General features: G+C 36.6%; 1 protein-coding gene across 6 annotated transcripts in view; it reads left to right on the top strand.

Moving 5' to 3' along the window:
• The window catches only part of UMAD1 (UBAP1-MVB12-associated (UMA) domain containing 1), a 77,428-nt gene extending 57,931 nt beyond the window's left edge, over positions 1-19,497 (top strand). For all 6 annotated transcript variants that reach the window (XM_050319899.1, XM_050319926.1, XM_050319880.1 and 3 more), the window contains 2 exons: positions 1,203-1,288; positions 17,763-19,497. In XM_050319899.1, coding sequence (XP_050175856.1) covers positions 1,203-1,288; positions 17,763-18,005 — 329 coding nt within the window. In that variant the 3' untranslated portion in view covers positions 18,006-19,497. The remainder of the gene's footprint in view (positions 1-1,202; positions 1,289-17,762) is intronic.
• Positions 19,498-22,471: the final 2,974 nt, after the last annotated feature.

The raw sequence follows: 22,471 nt of genomic DNA, 5'->3' as shown, positions 1-22,471 counted from the left end.
GACAGATGTTTCTTCAACCTACCTCTGAAATCCTTTGGAGATGAAACACTGTTTAGAGAAACCATTTCCTTAGGTTGTTCAAAGTGCTTAAGTAGCCTTACTCCTGGAGAAACTCGTCTAGCCTAAATCTGGTACAATTTAAACTTGTTTGCACTCTCATCCACAGCAAATGTACCAAGAATATGGCTTACTGTCCTCTTCATATATCTGTTAACCATTTTTACACCTCCCCAAGGCAGACTGTGTTTACAAGGCCCCTAATAATTTTTATTTGTAGGACTCTACTTCATTACAAACATAAACTAATGGTTTGACATTATTTCTTTTCATGGTTGTTATTTATCTTATTGCCTTATAGGTGCTTAAAAATTGTGGTTTTTCAAGTAGTGAGGGTGGAACTGAGGAATGACTGATGCCCCATCTCCTTTGATTCCCTCCCCCCCCTTTCCTTTTTTTAAGAACTGTGAGTTCAAGTGCTTTGGAGTATTATGCAGAGAATTACTAGTTTCCTGAGAAGCATTTTTCAACTCCAGAAAAGGTCTTGGAAAGCGTAGACATTAATGGAATTAATAGGCACTAAAGACCTATGACAAAGATGATGATGATTCTCAGCATACACTGTTAGGAATAATACTTGAGTATTGAAAAGCAGGCACAAAGACCAGATATTACTGCTTGTTTTCATAAAATGCTTTACCAAATACTGCGTTGTACTTGAGGGATGTGACCGGTCAGACCTGGGGAACTGATGACAGTGTGGAGCAAACATGGATGGACCTGGGTGTCATTGGCTTTCCAGGCTAACTGGGCATGGGCAGAATCTGGCTGCTGTTCCCAAAGGCATCTGCCAGGTGAACTCTAACTAAACCTCTGGAGAAAATGGAACAGGACAGCCAAAACCAGCGAAGAAGTTAAACTACAGTAACTTGAACCCTTTCATTTAGAATTGTTGGTGCCAGACTGTTTAAGGAGTTAAATAATTTAAATAATTGACACAGATTTGTTCCCAGGTTTTGCAATCCACTTCTCAGTGTTTTTCTCTTTACTTGTATTCAAATTTGTAAAATACAGATGTGGCAACAGAGTTTCCCCTTTCTCAGGGAATCATGTAATTTGATTTTAGGAAGACTGAAGAGTTTTTCTTATTCTGTATAAAAGATGAATGATTTTAGTGATTTAATTAGGGTTTTTCACTTCTCTAGGTGACACAGTTGATGACCAAAGTAGAGAGTCAAAGGATAAAACTTCATTTCCAGAGACCAGACCAACTTATAACCAACCTCCACAGGTAGGAGTCTATTTCCTTTCCTACACATGATGAAACTTCTGTAGCAGCTCATTTAAGAAGCATGAATGTCCTGCAGGAGTGACTACTCAGCCTTCCTTATCATCTATCATAAAAGCAGCACTGCTGCTGATTAGATGGCAATAAATACTAAGCCCACTGCTATCAATTTGAAAAAGAAATAATAGAAGACTGGGCTATATGATATTGCTGAGTATCTTATTTTTATACTTGGGTTGTGCAAGAATGAAACTGTAGCTAAAATTTTAATGAATTGCACAGAAGCATTAGTGTGGTGAGTAGTGATGGAAAATGTCACACGTTTATATAAGTCACTTATTTCCACTACTACCATTATAAGTAATGTATTGTAAATGTGTGAGTATAATTAGACTGTCCTTTTTGTGTGTTTCCTTTCTGTTTCACTACTAGGTGGCTGTAAATCTGGACTTCTTTTTCTTTGGTTTATTAAATATTTGATACATGTTTACTGAAGAGAGCAGTGAATGTTGCACCTTCAGAAGTGGTCAAATATGTATGTGAGATCTGTAGTCTTTTTTAATTTAAAATTAAAAATTGTGTTCTATACTGAAATCTTTAATTCATTGTAAGTTTTGTGGAAGTATGAATAAGTTCCAATTAATCACAAAGTTTTTAGTCTGACTTTTGGATCCATGCACATCTGAGCCAGGGTGTTTTGCAGCTGAAGTCCTGCCAATTTGGGCAGTATAATTAATAGGTGTTGTAGTTACCTACTGCACAGACATAGTTTTGTTTGATGTGATTCTCTTGCTGGGTACAGTGAACTACCAGTTATTGCAGCACCAGTGGTTTGTTCAGTTCTGTGGAATTTTAGGAATAGAGGAACTTGTATAGATTCTGAGCTTTATCAATTAGAGGGAAGAAGCAAAGTTTTCAAAGTAAAATAGTAGATATTACAGTGAAAATAGATTTATTTTCACCTTCCTATTAAAAGACTTATATGTCACAAAGCTGCTTGTATGAACTGGCTTGTGACAGCATCAGTTAAATTAAGATACAGCACTTGGTAGTATCTAGGCTATTCATTCCAGTCTAGATAGTTTTTGGACTTCACATTTACTCAAAGGAATTCTCAAGTTCTCAAATTAAATAGAGTAACTAAGGATCATAGAAATTAAATGGTTAATTCTGGCCTTTAGGAAAGCGATATTCCTGTTTGCAGTGGTGAGTATAATTTTAATAAATTTGTGGGAGAACTGTACCAATTTAGAGAAACTGGAAAAACATTGTATTACATATTCAATATATCATTGAGACATAGAACATCAATTTAAATAATAACTTTGTTAGCATTAAAACATGAATACTTGATAAACATAGAACAGTATGTTATAAGATGCTTGTTAGACTGCAAAGTAGCATCAAGTATTTGTAGTGCAGAACTGAACAATAGTGTATTTAGTTCATCAACTGCATCTTTCAATTACTGGAAATTTACTTTTATTTTTAAATATAAACTATTTAACAACTTATTAAATATAAACTTGGTGGAACATGGAAAGTGCTGTTGGAAGTGTGATTTAAAGAAGAATGAAATAATACTTTGTTCATGGATCACTTCCTTATTCAAAAGGGAAATGAAGTTTGAGTTTGGTTTTTTGAAGAAAGTATTTTCTGGAGTATTTCTTAGTAACTGCCATCATCTTTGGAATTTCCCATTTACTTAGATACTATTGTATTTGTTTGCTGTACAATTACTGAATTTTAAGGTACATGTTTATGTATAATCTTGTACAGATAATTTAAAATAATGTCCAAATAAAGATTTACACCAAGATCATCTTACTGGAACTAGGAACTTGTTACAGAATGTCTTGTAACAATTGCCATACATGCAGCCAGCGTTAATTTTAAATTTTTCAATATTGCATTCATGTTAGAGGAACTGCAGATATTTAGAAACTTGTTGGAGGAAGGGTGTTTACAAAGGCCAACTTTAGCCCAAACATTTCACCTTCTGCTTCAGACAGCAGGAACAGAAGCTCATGGCATCTCCATCTCCACGAGTAGGGATGGATGTTTGGGAGGGTCATCTCCCCATACTGAGTCAGTCCTAGAGGGACGTGTTGTCCAGCAGGGTAATGAGTGCTCTGGGCCTAATCAAACATGTCTGATCCCACTGAAGTTGCTTCAGGCTCATGAACTAAAAGTCATACACACATTTAAGTGCTTTTCTGGATTGGGTCCAAAAGGGTTAGTGCTCTGCAGGGCCGAGAACTTAAATTAGTCTCTTTGTGACTGCGAAATACAAAGCTTCTAATTTTAACTGCAACACCATCATAATAGAAAGAGATACTAGGGTTTTATTTTTTATGCTTGTGATTTTTCCATTATTATAGTACGATTTTCAGATAATTCAATCTTTATCTGCTTTCACTGGGAATTTGAGGTTATAGAAAATAACAGAATGGAAGGGTTAGTTTTGATATATGAAGAGTGCTAGAAACCCCAATAATGTACTGGGTTTATTTTTGATAATGAGCTATTCCACTGGTAAAGCAAATTAGCACGACCATGTATTTTTGTCCTACTGTGAATACAATTATGTAGCATACCTATTAGGAGACATAAAAAATATTTTTGACAGATGGTATGGCTGTGAATTAGGATTTATGAAGATTATTGTATGTCTGGTGTCCAGGACACCTGGGATTATTACATTGATGTAAGGCACAACAACAACAAAAAAATTACATTTCTGGTAATCACTGCAGTGTTTTGTGTCTCCCCACTGTCACCTTAAGAAGCAGCTCACGTTCATTTGATATTGCACTTCTTGATAATCTGACCTGCGCTCTTTAGCCAACAGATGTCAGCAGATTTAATGGGTGAAAACTGTACTAGTAAGTGTATTAAAATAAACTACAAAAAAAAGGAGCCATCTTTAAATTGTAAATTAAGATTTTTATCTTGGTGTGTGTTCTTTTTTTTTGTTTTGTTTTTCTTTGTAGTCCTAATTCTGCCTCAGATACTTAAAACCCATTGCCTTCTATCTAAGGAGCTTGTTAGACGTTTTCTAGGGCAAGAGAGAATCCCCCAAGGGATTGCTTAATCCATAATTATCTAATTTATATGTTGTTGTTATAACCACTCTTAATTATATACCTTGCTGTGATACTTATCATCTTAGGACTTAGTTTTCTTTATGAATTGTATTAGTTGTGTTACGGTTCTTGTGCCCTTTCTTTTCATAATTTGCTACTGAAAGCTGAGAACATAGCAGATAGAAAGCCCATGTTTCCTGAATTAAACTTAAAATTATTATATGGTTTTCTACATATCAATACTGGTGTGCACCATTTTGGGCAAGAATCTAAATAAATTAGAAAAAATATTTTTGTGTCTGAATTGACAGATATCCTCCTCATTAAAGTCATCCTCTGTAAAGCTGCTACATAAGGATTCTAAATGGAGATAAATAATATTTTCTTAGACATCTAGTCAGGAGACATATGAGTCAGTTGAAAAGACAGAAACACTATAAGATATAAAATATCAAGGAAGAGAGATAATGGGAGTTGTGAATGTACAGAGTAGGGAAAAAAGAATTTAATTTTTTTTTTAACTTTCTAGTGCAACTAACAAGTGTTGCTGAATTTGATAGACCTTTAAGATATCCATTTTAGAGCAGACCAGCTGGTGTAATTCAGGGCATGATTAAATATATTAATGTTATCTTGGTTTTACTTTTTAGATGATTATTATTATTATTAAAATTAATTGGTTCTATCAGAGCTATTATTGCCTGGTTTTTACTAAAGCTTGGGTGCTTGGATTATTTTTACAAGTCACTGGAAAAGGAGGTATTGCTGATCCCATCTCTGTTCAGTCACCCAAGTCTTACATTATGGTTCAGGGAGTCCCATATTTAAACTCTCAAGAAGGGTGTTCTGGGCTAGATTTGTTGCATGAATTTAAATTCCCTACATTTACTTTAGAGAAAGTGGTTTGTATTTCAAAATTACTGTGGCCACATTGTTTGTGATTAGTTTGCTCTTTTTTTAACAAAATCCAGTGTCTATCAAAAATGTTGCTGCTTAGTTCAGCTATTTTTTTTAAAGCTCTCATAAGGTTGAATTCTAGTCATGACCTGGTTAGATTAATTGCTTGTCATATGTCATATTAACTCTAAGATCTTCTTTTTTACATATAAAGCTCTTAAAGCATGTTGGTCCATATTTTCTCTCTTCTTAATTGAGTATGTAAAGCAATAATCACTTAATGAAATTATCCACTCTTAGAAGAGACTGAAATAAGACTGTCTGCAGCAAGTCATCAAGCATGTACTTTTCTCTGAATGCTGGTACCATCAGAAGAAAGATCTTGTGTTTTACTTAACTATCATGCATGATCATAAGCTATAAGAAGTGAAGTTTTAACATTACTTTGAAGAAGGATGACTTGTGTTTAGTGTAGGCAGCTGCAATGGACGTGATCTTTCTTGTTTCTTAGCTTCCTTCAGCCTTTGCATGGATAGTAAATAGCCAGCAGTTTTTTGGGAGGATCCATGTGCAGCCACAGATGGAAATTATGTGCAAAGTAGAGCTGCCATGTGATAAGAAAGGCACAGTATACGGTTGTGATCTTATTGAGAACAATGGTAAATAGCCCATTCAGCTAAAAAAAAGAACAACTATTACATATTACAACTATCACTGTGCAGTAACATATTTACTTTATAAAGCTTCATGATATTGTAATGTTCATATTGCTATCTGTTTGATAATTGACCAAAATATTTAAGAGGCCTTTTCATAATAGGAAGATCCCCAGAACATACAGACCAGTGGACTTCTGTCTGTCCTCAACAGTGGGGCAATGCAGGGTTTATGTACATACTATGTATAAAAATATTAGGTGTATGTACATACACATGTAAAATGTAAGCAACGTGACCATCCCTGAGAAAGTCTCCTTCTCATTTCACAAAGGATTAGTTGCAGTGGCCTCACAAACAGCATTTTATAAACTCTGATTTGTGTGATCTGTTGACGCAGAGTCAACCAGTAAGACCTGGGGGTGTCTTGCAAGACTATAATCTTGTAGGGTTCTTCTCGATTCTGAAGTGAATAGTTAGGCTTGTTATCTGTGTAACGTGACACATGGCTGGGGTTATTTCAGATACTTAGCAATGACAGTAGCATCAAGAATGCTATGTCCATTGCCTTTTTCTTAAAGGAAAACATCATATTTTTAGATATAGGGAACTTGAGTGAGAATTGGGAGATACGAATTGACGTGGTTGTCACCAACTTCCTCTCTGAACTGAGAAAACAGTTAATTCTCAAAAAAATAATGCAGTGCTGTCTTACAAAGCACTTTTCTATAGCACTTTGCAAGTGTGAAATACTCTTAAACACTTTGAATTATTGAAGCCTTAGAGTCTTAAGGTGGGATGTGAATGTTCTGTCTGGCCAGCAGATACATGTAAACATAGTAAATGGATTGGAGCATCTATCCCTCCCACAGCCCTGCCTGTGGAGTCTGGAGTCAGTGCTGAAGCCAGTTTGTACAATTTGTAAGGTTTGAGCAACAGAAGACAAAACTCGCATCCTGTGGGGAAAGAACGACAGACACACAGGCTTGATATATTTTCATAATTTAGCATCTATAAATAACAATGTATGTACCCACATGTAATAAGTTCATAAAGTAGTATAATTGGACTGATTTTCAGCCTCTTTACACTGAGAGCTAGGCTTTGGTAAAGGAACTTACACACAAAATGGTGATCGAGGCACATGTATCCAGAAGCACAATTTGCATACCTCCCTCTTTAGTTTGGGCAGGCACTCACCATATGCTTGACTTAACTGCGTGCTTGTTCAGTTACACTGGTTGGTTATTTGTAGCAGGAGATGCTCAAACTGGGTACCCAGATGCTCCCATCATGTTTCTTAGCCTTTCTCTAATTTTGGGATCTTCTGACTAGCTTAATCCCCAGATAAAACTACTAATTCTTGTGCATCTCTTGCCCAAATATGTGTGGTTAGACTAAAAGCCAGTAATGCTGGTTCACTTTGCTGCTGTCAACAAATTGATCGGTCAGTCATCCTGCCTCTCAGAGCAGCCCTTCTGGGCTTTCCAAATATTAAAATTGATCTAAAATGCAATATAGATCATGCATCACTTGATGAGATTGTGTGCGAATACAGCCTGATGGTGCAGTGATATTTACAACGTGATGCATTAGCGTGAAATGGTGGGTGAAAGACTGTAGTATAGGGTAGCTTATTAATAATTACTCTAAACACCAAGTAAGGAAAATAACAATGTCTTTAGGTTATTTGCACTGCCACTTCCAGGGGAAAAAGAATAACCAAACACAAAACTCACCATAAACAGCAGTGGGCAGTCCATTTTAATGGAAAGGAAGCATGACATGAAAACTGCCCTATTTCAGGCCAGGATGTTAATATTGATAAGACAGGAATATGTTTCTCTGTACTTTCTGTCAGTGTGGTTTGATCCTTTCACCACAATGGACTATTGATGTAATTTTTGCCTTATAAAAACCAAACCAGAACTTCACAACTTTTGTCCTCTCTGTGAAAGACTGTGCATTGGGAAGCACATAGTCAAATTTTGTTCTAAAGCACTTTTTAAAAAGACAGGATAAAATGTAAGTTTATTGTTTACGATTTTCTTTTCTTTGCTTCCATGGTGTTACAAATTTTAAGAATATGTTTCTAGTGTTGTAATGTGATTAGTAGTCCTGCTTGATAAAAACAGATCTGTGTTTAAAAAAACAACAAAAAAACCCACCAAAAAGTACCCTTCTTCCTCTTCATTGTGGTCCAATTATTTTCCATCCATAGAGAACCAGGAGGGTCAAAGAGGCCACCTTACTTGAAAAAAATTACCAATATTTGTTTCCTTTTATTTACTTAATTAATTGTTTTGCCCTTTACTGCTTTAAGAGTCCTCACACTTTTATTCCTGAATCTCAAAAGCCTGAGCAGTAAGTGCTAAGGACAACTCAGTCTTGTTGCTGTTTGCAGACTGAAGCTTTACAAACTCTGGCTCCTGGTAACCTGTTTACTGAAGGTGGTGTTGACAAGTGCTCCAGCTACAGACTGTGTATGGAGTAAATGAAAGTCAAATATCCATCCTTCCTTTTCCTTACTAACTCAGATCTCTATGGAGAGAGCAGTGTTAGGAGATATTTGCCTAATTCCCTTTTCTGGGATTAGAATATTTTAAATTTGTAAACCGAACATACTGCTAGTCTTGCCACGTGCTTGCCATTTAAGCAGCACAATAAAAACCTCAGAACATATCACTTAGTACAGCAATTTTTATTCACACATCTGTGTTAGTCCATTTATATTCTTCAAGACTGAGGAGAGAGACTGTTAGGAAGATCCAGGCATTTAGTTACTTAACAAAACTCCTGAAATGGCTGAGGATGTTGTTCCCAGGCAGCTTCACCTGGATTCAGACTAGTAATTCTTTTTTGTTCACTCTACTCATCCTCTTTTCTGAAAACCAAATCCAAGATAATTTCCCTTTCTCTGATGGAAATTGTTATTCCTCTGTCTTTTTCCTGTCACTGATATTGACAGTCTAGGGAGACATTTCACTGATGTTGCTGACTCCCTCAGTTACTCAAGGAGAGATTTCCAGATTTTCTTTTTTTCTAAAACAAGAAATTCTAGTTTACACTTTTGCCTATTCTAATTTGCTGAAAAATTTATTGACTCTATGTTTGTGTGAAACCATGTTTACGTAATATTTTCTTATTTCTCTGTGTTTAATTGTCTAAGTTCTTTTTTTTTTTTGGTAGACAGCTTTCTTTCACATTCAAATACTTGGATTTTCATACACTTAGTAGAATAATGACAGAATGCCATATTAACACTCATTTTAGAGTTTCTGCTTCATGGGCATCTACCATCTCAGAGAAGCTGTCATCTTTGTCCTGCCACAGCAGGTTACCCTGTTGGAGCTTCTACAGTAGCAGGGGTTGGGAACAAGAGGTAGAGAGACATGGATGCAGAGACCCAGTTTGTCTAAGCTCCTGCTATTCAGGACATCAGCTTCCCAAAAAGTCTTCAGGATATTTTTTGCTTGAAGCAGTAGAGACAATCTCAAAATCTTGTCATCACTAACTACATCAACCAAATGTAGCTGCTAAATTAAAACAGATTATTTAAGTGCTCTTTATTTCAATATGCAATTAAAACTTTATCTTAAAATAATTTCCTAGTTTATTCTCTGGCTATACTGAAACTCAGTTATCTGAGTTTTGTAGTGCATCGTGAAGGCAGCAGCAAAATAAATGTAAGTACTTTTTGCTTCTGGATGACAGTGATGTTACAAAACAAATCCATTATCAGCATTTAGCAGACTTGTCCGTTCATTTTGCAATATATTGACTTGTCCTTGACTTCTGATTTTTGGTGGTGTGGAATGCACTTCTGGATGGCTAGAGCTGCCTGCATTTTCAATTACAATTCTTCTGGCTTGCAATTCACTCGCTATAGTAATTTTCATGAACCTTTTAATCTTCCATCATACATGCTACAGGAAAAAGAGAAAAAGAAATCTGGCCTAGTTAGTACCATTTCCCGGCACTGACAGAAGCACAATGTGCTGAATATTGTTCATGTTACTTATTATAATGTATGAGATCTTTGCTATGAATAGCTTGCATAGTACTTTGAAGGAACAGAGGAACTACACTGTTCCTTACTGAACCCACACCTCTCTCTTTCTTTTAAGATAATTCTTATCACAATATTCATGTTGCAGAGGGAAATGTTGTCCAAAATTCACCTGTAAAGACAGTGCCCAAAGCTCAGGGGCCTCCAGACAGGGACAGAGAGGCAGCAAGAATAGGAACCCTGTTACTGAGGGGGCATAAATGCTGATGCAGCTTTTCGATTATCATATTCAAAAGTGCTGAAATTGGTTGGGATAGAAGGAAAGAGCATAATTACTTTAGTTAATGGAGAGAAATTAAGACTTAGCATTTTTAATAAAGATTTAGAATCCTTTTCTGCTTCCTTCTTATTTCTGCTTTCTCTTAGGTTTGAGCCTTTTTTTCATGTTGCATCTTATCCCTGTTTGTTTATAGTTTTATGTTTTCTCATTATGGATGCCCACATTTGAGATGTTCTGGTTCTCTGTCTTCAAACAATTATTGAATTAAATAAATAAAAGGAGTTAGGAATAAAGGAGTAAAAGTATGAATATGAAATAAAAATAACATTATACAATTTTGGTTATATTAAGTTCAATATATTTGCTAAATTCACTAAGTCACTAGCCCCTCCACAATGTTTTCTGTGCCAAATTGTTATTATAGGGAATTGAGTAAAAATAGAACCTTCATCTTGTACTGGTTTGAGATTACAAAATTGTTAACAAAAACCCCCAGTGTATTTCTTCTAGGATGAACAAATGAGATAGCTGGTTTCGACATTAGATATGAAGTCTTTTGTGGTACTTAAGAATACTTTTCAGGGTAGAATTATGTTCTGTAAACTCATAAAAAAACTCACAGGCATCTCTAGTATTTACTAGGATAATTTAACTAACACAGTTTAACTCTGGAACATTCAGAGTATCCAGAGTTCAAATGTCAACCTTGTAGTTCTTACCCTTTGCAGAGTAACAGTTTTATAGCTGTTTGAGAGGGCAAGAAGCACATAATAACTACAGCAAGTTTATTCTACATTCAAATTATAGAATTGTTCCTGTAATTACACTTTTCTAATTGCTTTATTGCCAATAAGGGTATAAAAATATACATCATTATTAATACTTAAAGTGTGGTTTAGCAAAGATTCCACTACTGTTCTTTGCAGACCAGGATACTGTGTCAGAACTTTGCTGTAATAACAAAAAAACTGTAGAATGTTGGAAATACTTTTCACCATTTCTTTAGAATTTTTTCTTTAAGATTTCAGTAACAGTAGCCTGACCTTGATTCCATTCTAATCTAACAAAGAGCTGAAAAGCATGCTTTAGAGGAGAAAGAAGAATGTCTAAAATGTATGTCACAAATCAGTAAAAATATTCTTAAATGCTTTTTTAAAAATCTGATTCTGTTTTGCTCTGAACAGCAATAAAATAAATTTGTACAGGTAGCAGGAGCTCTTTAAGAAAGACGAATCACTGCTGTATCACAGAATGAGAGGCATAAGAGGCTTGGAAACAAGAGCCCAAAGCAAATGGGAAAGCTGATTGCCATTGATAACCATTCTTTGCTTCTAAAACCCTCTCCAAGGACTCAATCTTAGACTGAAGCTTTTGGCCTGTAAGTCTGCTCGATTGCAACCCCTGACAACACCAATCTTTGGCCAGTAAAACAATCCCAGCCATTGCATTTCTGCTAAGAAAGCAAGCAAGGGACCAGAAAGTGTTTGGATATAGCAACAATCTACTGCGAGATCTCCAGCACTTCTTACATTAATTTTGCTCTCCCAGCTAGGAATAACTTTTTTCTTGAGTCCCTGGAGGAGATGCTGACTAAACTTTTGAACGAGCCTCAACAGAATAGCAGCTCTCATTATTCACGTGTGGTTTTCTGGACCGTCTCAGGGGCACCTGTGTTGTGCTTGTCAAGGTAGTTTTATTCCCTTCTTACAGTTGATTAGGATGTAGGTCACATACTTACTGGTTTCTTGGGGTGTTTTACTGCTAATGTTTTGGGCTGGGTTTTTTTGTGGCACTTAAAACCTATCATGTCATGCACTTTGACCACCGCTAGCAAGGTTTTATTGATCCTATTTGGACATCTGAAAGAATTTTTTCATGGAAAGGGTGATTAGACATTGGAATGGACTGCTCAGGGAGGTAGTGGAGTCACTGTCCCTGGAGGTTTTCAGGTGATGACTGGATGTGGCTCTTAGTGCCATGATCTAGTTGACAATCTGGTGAACAGTCAAAGGTTGGACTCAATGATCTTGGAGGTCTTTTCCAACCTATATTGTTCTGTGATTCTCTTCTCCTAAATTTTTGGATACAAACCTTGTGAGTCATTTTTCTTTTCCCCTCTGTTCATCTTTGCCATTTCCATTCTTATTCAAAAAGTGAATCATTGTTGTCAGTGGAGATAGTCACTCTGGAATTCCTACAGATTTTCTGAGAAGGTCCAGTGAAGTACCCTGAAAAGCATCAACTGAAACAAAATTGGAAGAACAATCCCATAAGACAATTTCCATTTCTAGATACATCAAAAAATTACTGCAGAATGCTAAATAAATTCTGAGATACCTTATGATACAATATTTCCTGTAATACCATGAAATAGCCTGAAATAAGGATAATTCTTCTATTTCACCAGTAGCATGGCAGATCTCTGTCATAATGATGATATTGCTGGATGTTTACTAAATATTCTGGAAGACTGAAGGTACTGTTTGTTTCTCAAGGTTCTTTTTTAAAGAAAAATTGGTCTGTTTCTGCTAAAAAGACCACCGTTTTTTACAGAAAGTACAAAGGTTTTTTAAATTAATCACTTTTCGATAGAAAACCTAGTTCAGTGGTTTGGATGATAATATTGCTAACACTGATCTTTGATTCTGCTTCATAGCTTCTCAGTACATTGTAAACTATGCATTTTTTCACCTTTACGAGACTCTTGGCAGACTTTATGGTTAATACAAAGACATGAAGCAAATTAGATGTTTTTTAAAGGAAGCTGAGAAACATCTTTTTAAAAAGAGCAAAAAGGAATAACTTCCTTTAGAGGATAATTTTGTACTTTGTTAGTTTCAAAATAACATCTAACACCCTTGCTGCCAGACTGCAATAAGTATTTAGTGGCCAGCTACCATATATATTTACATAGCATTTCTTTTATCCCTGTTCATTTGGATTGTAAACCAGTAATGAAGGAGACACCTTGCTTATTTGAATTAAATTTTATTGCCACACTTCATGTAATTTTAACTGATTCTTTTAACTCCCTGGTGTTTGGTGAAACGTAAATCGGTGGATCTTCTCGGTCCATTCAATTAATATTTCTCATAACAGGATTGTGTGTCATACCATTTGGCAGTGCTTAGTTTAGCTAATGTCCAGATAATATGCTCTGAATGGATTGTATTCTGGATAAGTAAGTTAGACATTTAAGTAGAAACCAGCGTGACTAATGTGGGATATCAAATTCTCTAGGTCTTGCAGTTCTATATACGCTTGAAGAATGCATGCAGGAAAGCATAAGCCATTTCATAACCTTGACTTTGGTTGCATCACATTGCTTTGTGCTGGTGTTTGCATTGGAAGCAGCTTGGGTGACCTCAGCACCGAGGGCTGACTGATGTTCTCTGTTGGAGTGTCCAGTTCTTCATTACGTTACCACGGGTGCTATGAAAGTCTGCTTCGTCAAGGTCTTTTCACTCCTGTGGCTTCTCCAGCATATGAAGGAAATATGTCTTAGCTCATTTAAAGGATATCTTTATGGTTTGGAAGCACAAAAGTATGTCTTGTTTGGTAGAATCTTGCCCATGAAGCCAATATCTAAATATCACTGCAGGAGTGCTCACAAATAGCCTAGCATAGCCAAGGGCTAAAGAGTCATTACTGCCTCTAATGACTGCACTAGGCAGAACTGAAAAATTACTTCTTGAAACCTGAATTCTTCAGAGCTGAAGCTCTTTTCTTTGTATATAGATACCTAATAGATAATATAATATATGATGCAACATCTATGGCACACTGTGTGCTAGATAAAGGGATGGGCTCCACAATATTCAAGGAGTTAAACTGAAAATACAACAAGTTTGCTGCAGCCTATTTTCATTTAACTTTCCAGGTTAACTTTGGTTAACCCAGGTTTGGGTTTTTCACACTGAACTAATGGATTGTCTTCCCTAGGTTTTCTGGTTTTCCCATTACATAATTTGTTGGAATATCAGTCCAATGAAAGTAATATAAAATGTGACTTGTTAAAAATTAAAAAGTGAATGTGAACTTTTCAAGATCATGAAAAATAGCTATTTTTCATGGGAGAGACAGTAGTAGTTTATGTGTGAAACTGAAATAGGAAATCTCGACTCCTTTTCCATTTATGCAGTAAACTGATCTTGTCATATTGGGTCCAAGACCTCCTCGTGAGGGGTTGGGTAAAGTGGCACTCAAAGACCATTGGATCTAAGATCAGATTATGGCATTTGTTATATTGACACTTTTCTTTGTTCATGACTTATCTGTACAATGTTGCTCTCAGCCATTTCAGGCTTTGTTTATGATACTATTCAAATAGTGTCAGAATCTGTAGACTATTAAGAACCTCAGTGATAGTAAGCAGAGATTGAGTATGGTAAAATGATACTTTAACAGTAAAATAATTCTAGTGTAATTCATCCTTCCTCACTCCAGTCTTGCTTTCAAATATGGAATGGGACTTGGGAATAAGAAAAGCTGGTTCTTGCTCTATCACTGTCAATACACGTATCTGCTGCGTACATCATGTGTAAATCATGTTCATCTGGCTTGTGGGACAATTAAGATATAAACAGGTGTTCATAAAAGTATAATTTTCCAGTCAAAATAAACATTAGATTCTAGGGATTTCTGATTATCATCTGAGCGATGGGAATAGAGAGGACAGTTAGTAAGGCCCTGGAACGTGGGAACAGATGGAGGCAGAAGGCTCTTTGAAGCTCTTGTTTAATTGATTCCTCAATGTAACCCTGTTTTTCCTTTGGAGCTTTCTGGCTCCCCCTCAGAGTATGGGAATGATGTAATACAAGCAAATACCAGCACCTCAATAAATGATCCATGGGTTATTTCTTTCAGGAGGGAATGTGAAAAATTCATGCAGCGTAGAAATTAAGGGCAGTTTTTAAGTGTACCGTAGCTACAAACTTAAGTACTTATTTGAAGTGTTGTGGGCTGTTCTTTCAGATAAATATCATTAACATAAATAAATGTCCTGTGTGTTTGGCGGTGCTCTTTGCAATAGAATATGTCTATAGCAGAAGTTGTGTGTGAATTTTGTTGTGTTGCATACCTTGAGCCTATTTGGCCCTGACAAGAAGGAAGACTTCCCTCTAAGTATTATCAATGAGCAGCTATAGAAGCTAATATATCTTTTAATGTAAGAGCTGCTCATCTTCATCTTGGAGATAACTGGGCTCATTAGAAAAGTATAAGAGATTTTAAGGTTTCTCTTGAACTTACAGACTTACGGTGCTATTGCCCATGGCTTTTTTGCTCAGAGCTTCGAAAGCTGGGTAGTAGAACTACACAGGCTATCTTCCTGACTTCCCTGCTAGCTTTCCTATTTTCTCTGCCCACTAAAGATACCAGAATCAGTAGGGAAAGCCAAAAGAAATCTTCTTTATCAACTCCTGCCTCTGCTGTTGTGTGTAGCTTTATGAAGAGCTGTTAGCTACTCCTAAGAATAGAGAACTGAGAAAAGGAAAGCGAGGAGAAATAAAGAACAAGAAGAAACATCTGTAAAACTGTAGCTGTAGGAATTATGTAGTACAGACGTGCTGGTATTACAGTAGTGTTAGATAATGTAACTCCTCTTTGTCTTGGATCATAACCAGTAAGGTTAGTGGCAGCCATGTAGCAGTCATTCCTTTTAATAAACTTAACCTTCGGAAATTTTACATCATTATCCTGGTATATGATAGTGATAGATCTTGGGAAGTTTATTTTATGCTTTAGGTTTCAAATCATTGCAAGTATGAACAAAAGATTCCAAATGAGTTCAGAGTGTGCAGCACCACTAACCCCTCCTGTCTCAGTAGCTTGTGGAGGAGTGTGCTTCCTCCATCACCCAGGAAAAGTACTGGCTCTGAATAGGCTTAGGTTGGCAAGAGTATCTGCTTCATTGTTGTCAGGTTAATGGAAGGTTTAGTGTTGGTTTATCTGTCCTACTAGATGAAATCTTGGGTTGTGTAAGGAATGACTAGTACTCAGGTTTTGTTCAAGTCAAATCCAGTCCTTCCTTTGGGAAGGAGGATGAGTGTCTTTTCTCTGGCTAAATGCTTAGCTGTGCTACATACTCCAGGCTAGAAAACGCAGCACCCACTGCCATCACACCACCCAAACTGTCCCTCTGTCAAACAGCAACAACCTGTTCTCTGTAACAGCCGTGATCTGTGACATTCAACTCCAGCACAACTCCTCTAAAAATCATGGAATAATTTAAGATGAAAGCAACTTCCATACAATTAGATCCATTTAACTCATGTGATCTGCTGAACACCAAATTAGTGTTTAAAGCTTTTGGTGCTCTCCCTTCCCTAATAAAGTGTAATCTTTGGATTTTTATGTGTTTCGAGTGTGGTGGGTTGAAAGGAAGAAAATAGGACTGCAATCAGAAATTAATTTCTATGTTTGTGGCTCTGATGTGAATTTTGAACAAATTACTAAATATTTCTGTATGTTTGCTGATATAAAATATAAATCCTTATAACAAACATCTTACTCCCAGAGATTAAAGAATCATAGAATGGTTTGGGTTGGAAGGGATCTTAAAGATCATCTAGTTCCAGTCCTCGTGCTGTGGGCAGGGACACCTTTCACTAGATCAGGTCGCTGAGAGCCTGTTATTGGTCAAGAATGACATTATAGGTGCCTGATGTGTGAGCTATGACTTTCTTTAGCATTTTATTGCTATAAATAGTAAAACAAATTGAATTTGATTTCTAGAGGCAGAGTAAATAGTCTTTTCTGTGTTTTTAAAATGGTAAAAGTTTTAGGATAAACACATAATAAGGTCCTATTGGCAGGTCAGTATCAAAGCTTACAAGTCTATTGGGTCCAGCGTCTGATCAGCTGGCATTTTCTGTAAATTGTGTTGATTTCTTCTGTATGATTTCTTTATTTCATTGTTGGTTTTGTTTCAGGGGTTGCTGTTGGGTTTTTTTGAAGTTTCAGCTGTGTTATTCTGTAAAGAACATACTTGGCAATGCATTGCCATATAAAGGACAGCCAGTTGTGCAATTCTATTTCAAATTGGAAAGCAACACATCATTAATATTTTGAAATAACTGGGATAGGAGTGTTTTTATCATGAAAGTCATGCCTTTGTTGGACAATTTCTGAAAAGGCAGAGGGGGAACAGAAGATGGAGCTTCATCATTTATGAAAGGAATTATATGAAGTAATTTCCCCTAAACAAGACTGAACATAATGACAAAAATTCCACCAGCCATGTGCTGAGAGGATTATATATATTTTATATATAAATGCAGAGCAACATTAGGTGGAGATACCTCAGTAATCATTCCAAAAGATCTATTGTTTGTTTAGCCTTAAATCAGGTTGACCTGAGCCAAAGAATTATATCAACGTGTATTGAGAACTGCTATTTTAGATCTACCTGAACTGAACTCTGAATGTGCTTTTATTTATTTTTTGTTTGTTTTGTTTCCCTTTATTAGTAGGTCATTGTGGTTCTAAGTACAAAGCCGCAGTTGCCTGATTTATAATGTCTAAATGTCTGTTCTTCTGTTCTCTTTAGAGATCGCAGTTGACTGTACCAAGTGCAGAGGCGGGAAATCAAAGGAGTCAAAATTTGGAAAGCAGCCCTTTCATGTCAGACCTGCTGAGCGACGTACCCTTTGCCCTGGCACCACATGTGTTAGCAGTGCAGGGCACCCATAGTGACGTTCCTGACCGATTGCTCACCTACGACATCAATGATAATTTATCAAGATTTTGGTATGACTTTACCCTTGAAAATTCAGTGCTTTGTGATCCATAATGTTTTCTTTATTTTCTCCGCCTCTGTTGAGGAATAAGTCTTAAAGGGAAGATCAAGACTTATTTTGATCAGCTTAATATTTTGGGGGCCTACCACTGGTGTATCAAATGGATTATTATTCACAACTGTGATATATTTCTTAGCTTTAAATGAACTGTAACTTAATATGTCAAATATTCTGTTTATCTCCAAAGAAATCAAGCAACTGTTTCAGCCTGAGTAGGGGACTGGCTGTTGGTATCTACTTCCAGTAGGTAGGCTGCAGACACAAACATTTCATAACTTTAGGAGGAAGTCTAGCATGTCTGCACTGTTTTGTTATTTCTCTCAGTTACACATAGATCTTGTTACTCGTGTTATGATCTCCTCTGATTTTGTATAGATAGAAACCAATATTAACGCTAAAGCAATGCTGCTCTGCAGTACTGGACAGGCAGCTTTTCTGTGAAACCAAGTTTTAAAACTCAGAGTTAATTATGAGTCCTTAAATAATCTTGAAGACTTAATAGAATTGGTTAAATTTACCAATTTCAAAATGAAAATCAGTTGCTTCCTTCCCTTTTCCAGTAGATGGTATTTTGTTGCCTGCCTGGAGAAGTCCTCCCCGCCTGCCTGTTGGCTGCTGTTTGTTCTCATTACCACATGTGTTCCTGATTTATATACAGATCAGCTTTTCCATTTTAACCTCTTTGCCCCCTGAAGAAGGAAATCTCAGGACACGTACTTTTAATGGTCACACCCTTCTTTTTTTAATTTGTGTGCCAGAGATACAGATGGCAATGTTTAACAACAGGAAAACATTACATTGTTTCTTATCCAACTAAATTAAACTGCTAAGTACCTAAACATGCGTTCTCACAGACCACTGTGTCCCTGCTTGCAAGCTTTGAGCATGTTTTTCCCGACTAACACCAGAGCTGCTGTTCCACGAGCAACAGCTCTCTGATGTAATGTCACAGTTTGTGATGAAGAATGATCTGTGGCACACAAAAGACTACACTTGTTTTCTCCATTGGGGTACAATATTTCTATTGTGCCAAATGTTAGTGGATGTTTTCTTGTATTTTCTATGCTCTGTGGTAGTTTAAAATACATATATTTTCAGACTTGCATCCTCTTACAGTGTTTGAGATAAGTTCTGTAGATGATGAAGAAATTACATTGTGAATATATCTTAGATTGTTAAATATTTGTGGTTTAGGGTTTTTTTAATGTATGTATTTAATATTTTTGACAGCTATGTTCTTAAATGTTTTGAAGATATTGTTTCAGGGAGAGTATCTGTGCTGCACTTCAATAAAAAGATGCTAAGTAATAGTGAGTTATTTTTTATGTGTGAGAGTTACCATGCGGTTTCACCTATATTGTTGACTACAGCTGTGACCATTCAGCTTTCACGGGAACTTGAACTTGAAAACTCAGTTTGAAAATCTTTTCAGTGTCATTTAAAAATTGGGGCTCTTCTAATAAATTACGTCACACTTTCATCTGATGGATTCTGTGTGTTGTGCTGGTGACTTGTGATGGCTTCGGTGGCATCCCTGATAATGCTTTGAGGATAGCGTGGCTAGGAGCTGGGAAGTACTAAGGCCTCTTAGAGAACAGTTAATTTTACGAAGTTGTTCAGAACTGTCTTGTGTGCTGAATTTTCTAGTTAACACATACCTGAAGCACTAAATTTAATTTTCATTATTTTATATCTAATAGTTAAAAAATGGCTCATTCTGCAAATAGCATGTTTCCATTCAAGTTGTCTATTTTGAATCTGAAACATTTATGCAGCTCAGCTGGTCTAAAAGCAGAACTGTAAAGCACTGTTGAAGACCAAACAAACTTACAATACTTGTTCTTTCTTTGCGAGCTGACTTGGCATGTAATTTTTGGCATTCAATTTTTGCCTAAAGTTAGATGATTTATCTAAATAATTACAACTTGTCAGATTCGAGCTCTGTTACACTCAAAAATACCCCTTCAAAAGAAAAAGAGAGCCAAAGGAGTGTAGGGAGGAGGTTGTACTGAGCAGGAGGAGAAATGTGGGTGGTAGATTAAAATTTGGCCTTCACTCTTAATCATCTTCCATAAAGGGTAAGAGGAGCAAGGGTACTGGGAATGTGTCTCCTGACTGCCCTCTCTTTAGCAAGAGCTGGGGCTCAGACACCTCTCTTGCTTGAGATCATCCCTAAAAGTCAATTGAAGTCTTATTGCATCCAGACAGTGAAGGTGAATCTCTTCCCACTGGGACAATAAAAAAATACATTTGAACTTACTATAAATTAGTAAGATTTATGGTACTACTATCTGTCCACTAATAACATGAAGATGGCACAAAATCTTCAAAGCATTAAAGATTTCAAAGAGTCTCAGTTCACAAAACTGTGAATTGCTTGTGTAAGATAAGTTTGACATCATATGCTGATTATTGCATAGCATATATGTGAATATATGTGTATCTGTCATTGCCAACAAGTACTGGATGGCTCTGTGTATTGTCATTCAAACCTTTGACTATTGATGAAGGAATATCGTTAATTTAAAAAAAATAAATTAAAAACTATTAAAATAAAATCTATATCAAAAATAGTAAACCACCTTGGCTCTCCTTTCTGTATGTTCTGTATATAATAATCAGAAAATGAATAGAACTGTTTGCTTTGTTTTATGCATATATATGTAAATGTTTTGGACAGAGCAGACAGATATTTAACAGCTAAAGTCATTAACATCAGAATTACAACAGATTGCCAACTCCAGAACTAATAATGAAAGACTGAGGTGTGTTTCCTGTGCCAGTGAAGTGCTGTAAATAGGAGCCTTGCTACTGCCATTAGTGGACATATTACTAGGCCTGCACTCCTTTGTTAAATAGTTTATTTAGAGTTACTTTAGTTCATGGGAGAATTTGAGCTTCATTTGCCATTCTCTACATTTTCCTTGCAAAAGGTGTACTCTGTGTTGTGGGATAGTTTCCTTGTGGAACTTTCTAATAAATCAAACCTAAAAAGACACTTATTATTTCCTCTGGAAAAGTTGTAAATACAGGCTCTGGAAAAGTGTAATTTGAAATGTAGAAAAAGGGGAGTGAAGCCCACATGTTCAAAAGTAAATCAAAGAATAATTGCATCCAGAAGAGCCTGACAGAAGGTTCACTGGGAGCTGGTCCCTACAGAGAACTCCCCAGTGACAAACACAGAAATGGAGCCAGACAATGCCATGTCTGGCAGGTCAGTCAAGGCGGTGGTTACAGATCCAGTTTCTGCTCTTTTCTCTAAAGTATGATCCAAACCCTGATATGATTGTCAGCAAATATACACTTGTGCGGTCACAGAGGAGAGGTTTTGACCCTAAAGCAACTAAAGGAAAAAAGGCAAAGAGCACATTCACCACAGCAATTACAGTATCTCAAAATAACACACAGTTTTTTGCATTTTTAGCTGGAGAACCTGTTATGTTCACAAAAGCACTAAGGCAGCCTCCTGGGCAAGAAGAGCAAGTTGTTTTGAACAACAGCATAAAACCTGAGCTTGAGAAATTGTCCTCATCCCCTCAACCACCCTTTTTTATGACACAATAATTCATCTTGCTTTGTGTTTTCTCTGCTCAGCCTAGTGAGTATGGAGAGGAACCAGAAGTGCAACTCCTTGGGGTAACTGCAACTTTTCTGCAGATGACAGGGCAGTTCCAGATTAACCAGATTCATTTTCAAAGCTAGAGGCTGTCTGTACAGCAAGAGAGAGGCAGAGTATCCTCCTAAAATTCCAAAGGTAGGCTCCTGTTTGGTGCTGTAGAAGACAAAGGTTTAGTAGCCAAGTTAATTCAGCCCACCTGCTATGCTGCAACTCTTCATCAGCATTAAGCTTGGCATTCTGTAACAAGCTTGCAAAGTTAGAAAGCAGGTATGCTAGGCCTGATTTTTTCCCATCAATATGTCAAATTCCTTAAACTAAGCAAAATTATTGATCTCCCTGTATCCTCCACTAAGACCATGTTATTTCTCTACCAGAGATAGATATTTATGTTCTTTTCCTAGAGAACTACCTCTTCCTTTTCAACATCCTTCTTCTGAGAGATGATTTCCCACAGAGGGTTTCTTACCTCTCCTTCTGTCTGAATCCCAGCTATCCAGAAGAAGTGTTAGTATTCATGCTTACTGGAAGGAGAGAAAAATCGCTCCCTTGTTTCTGTTGTGTTGACAGTCAGTTAACTTGGAAGCATTACTGCCCATAGAAAGAAACTGAGGTTTTTGTCAATTCAGAATTTCAGTATTTTCAGATGCCAGGAATGTAAGAAGTAAACTTGATATTCTAGGCATGACATCTTGCTGTCTGTTTAGTTCTGGAACACACATTTTAGATTCTACATACAGGTACATGAAGTTTTCTTTACACTACATGATGCTAATGAGTAAGACTGGTCTAATTCTCCAGCACGTGCAGCCGGGCTGGCTGAATGATCTGAAAAGGATCCAA

This window comes from Myiozetetes cayanensis, unplaced genomic scaffold (assembly GCF_022539395.1).
Source record: "Myiozetetes cayanensis isolate MyiCay16 unplaced genomic scaffold, myiCay2020 scf1, whole genome shotgun sequence".
Lineage (NCBI taxonomy): Eukaryota > Metazoa > Chordata > Aves > Passeriformes > Tyrannidae > Myiozetetes > Myiozetetes cayanensis.
Note: the sequence above shows the minus strand (reverse complement) of the source record. Positions and strands in the feature narration are given on the sequence as shown.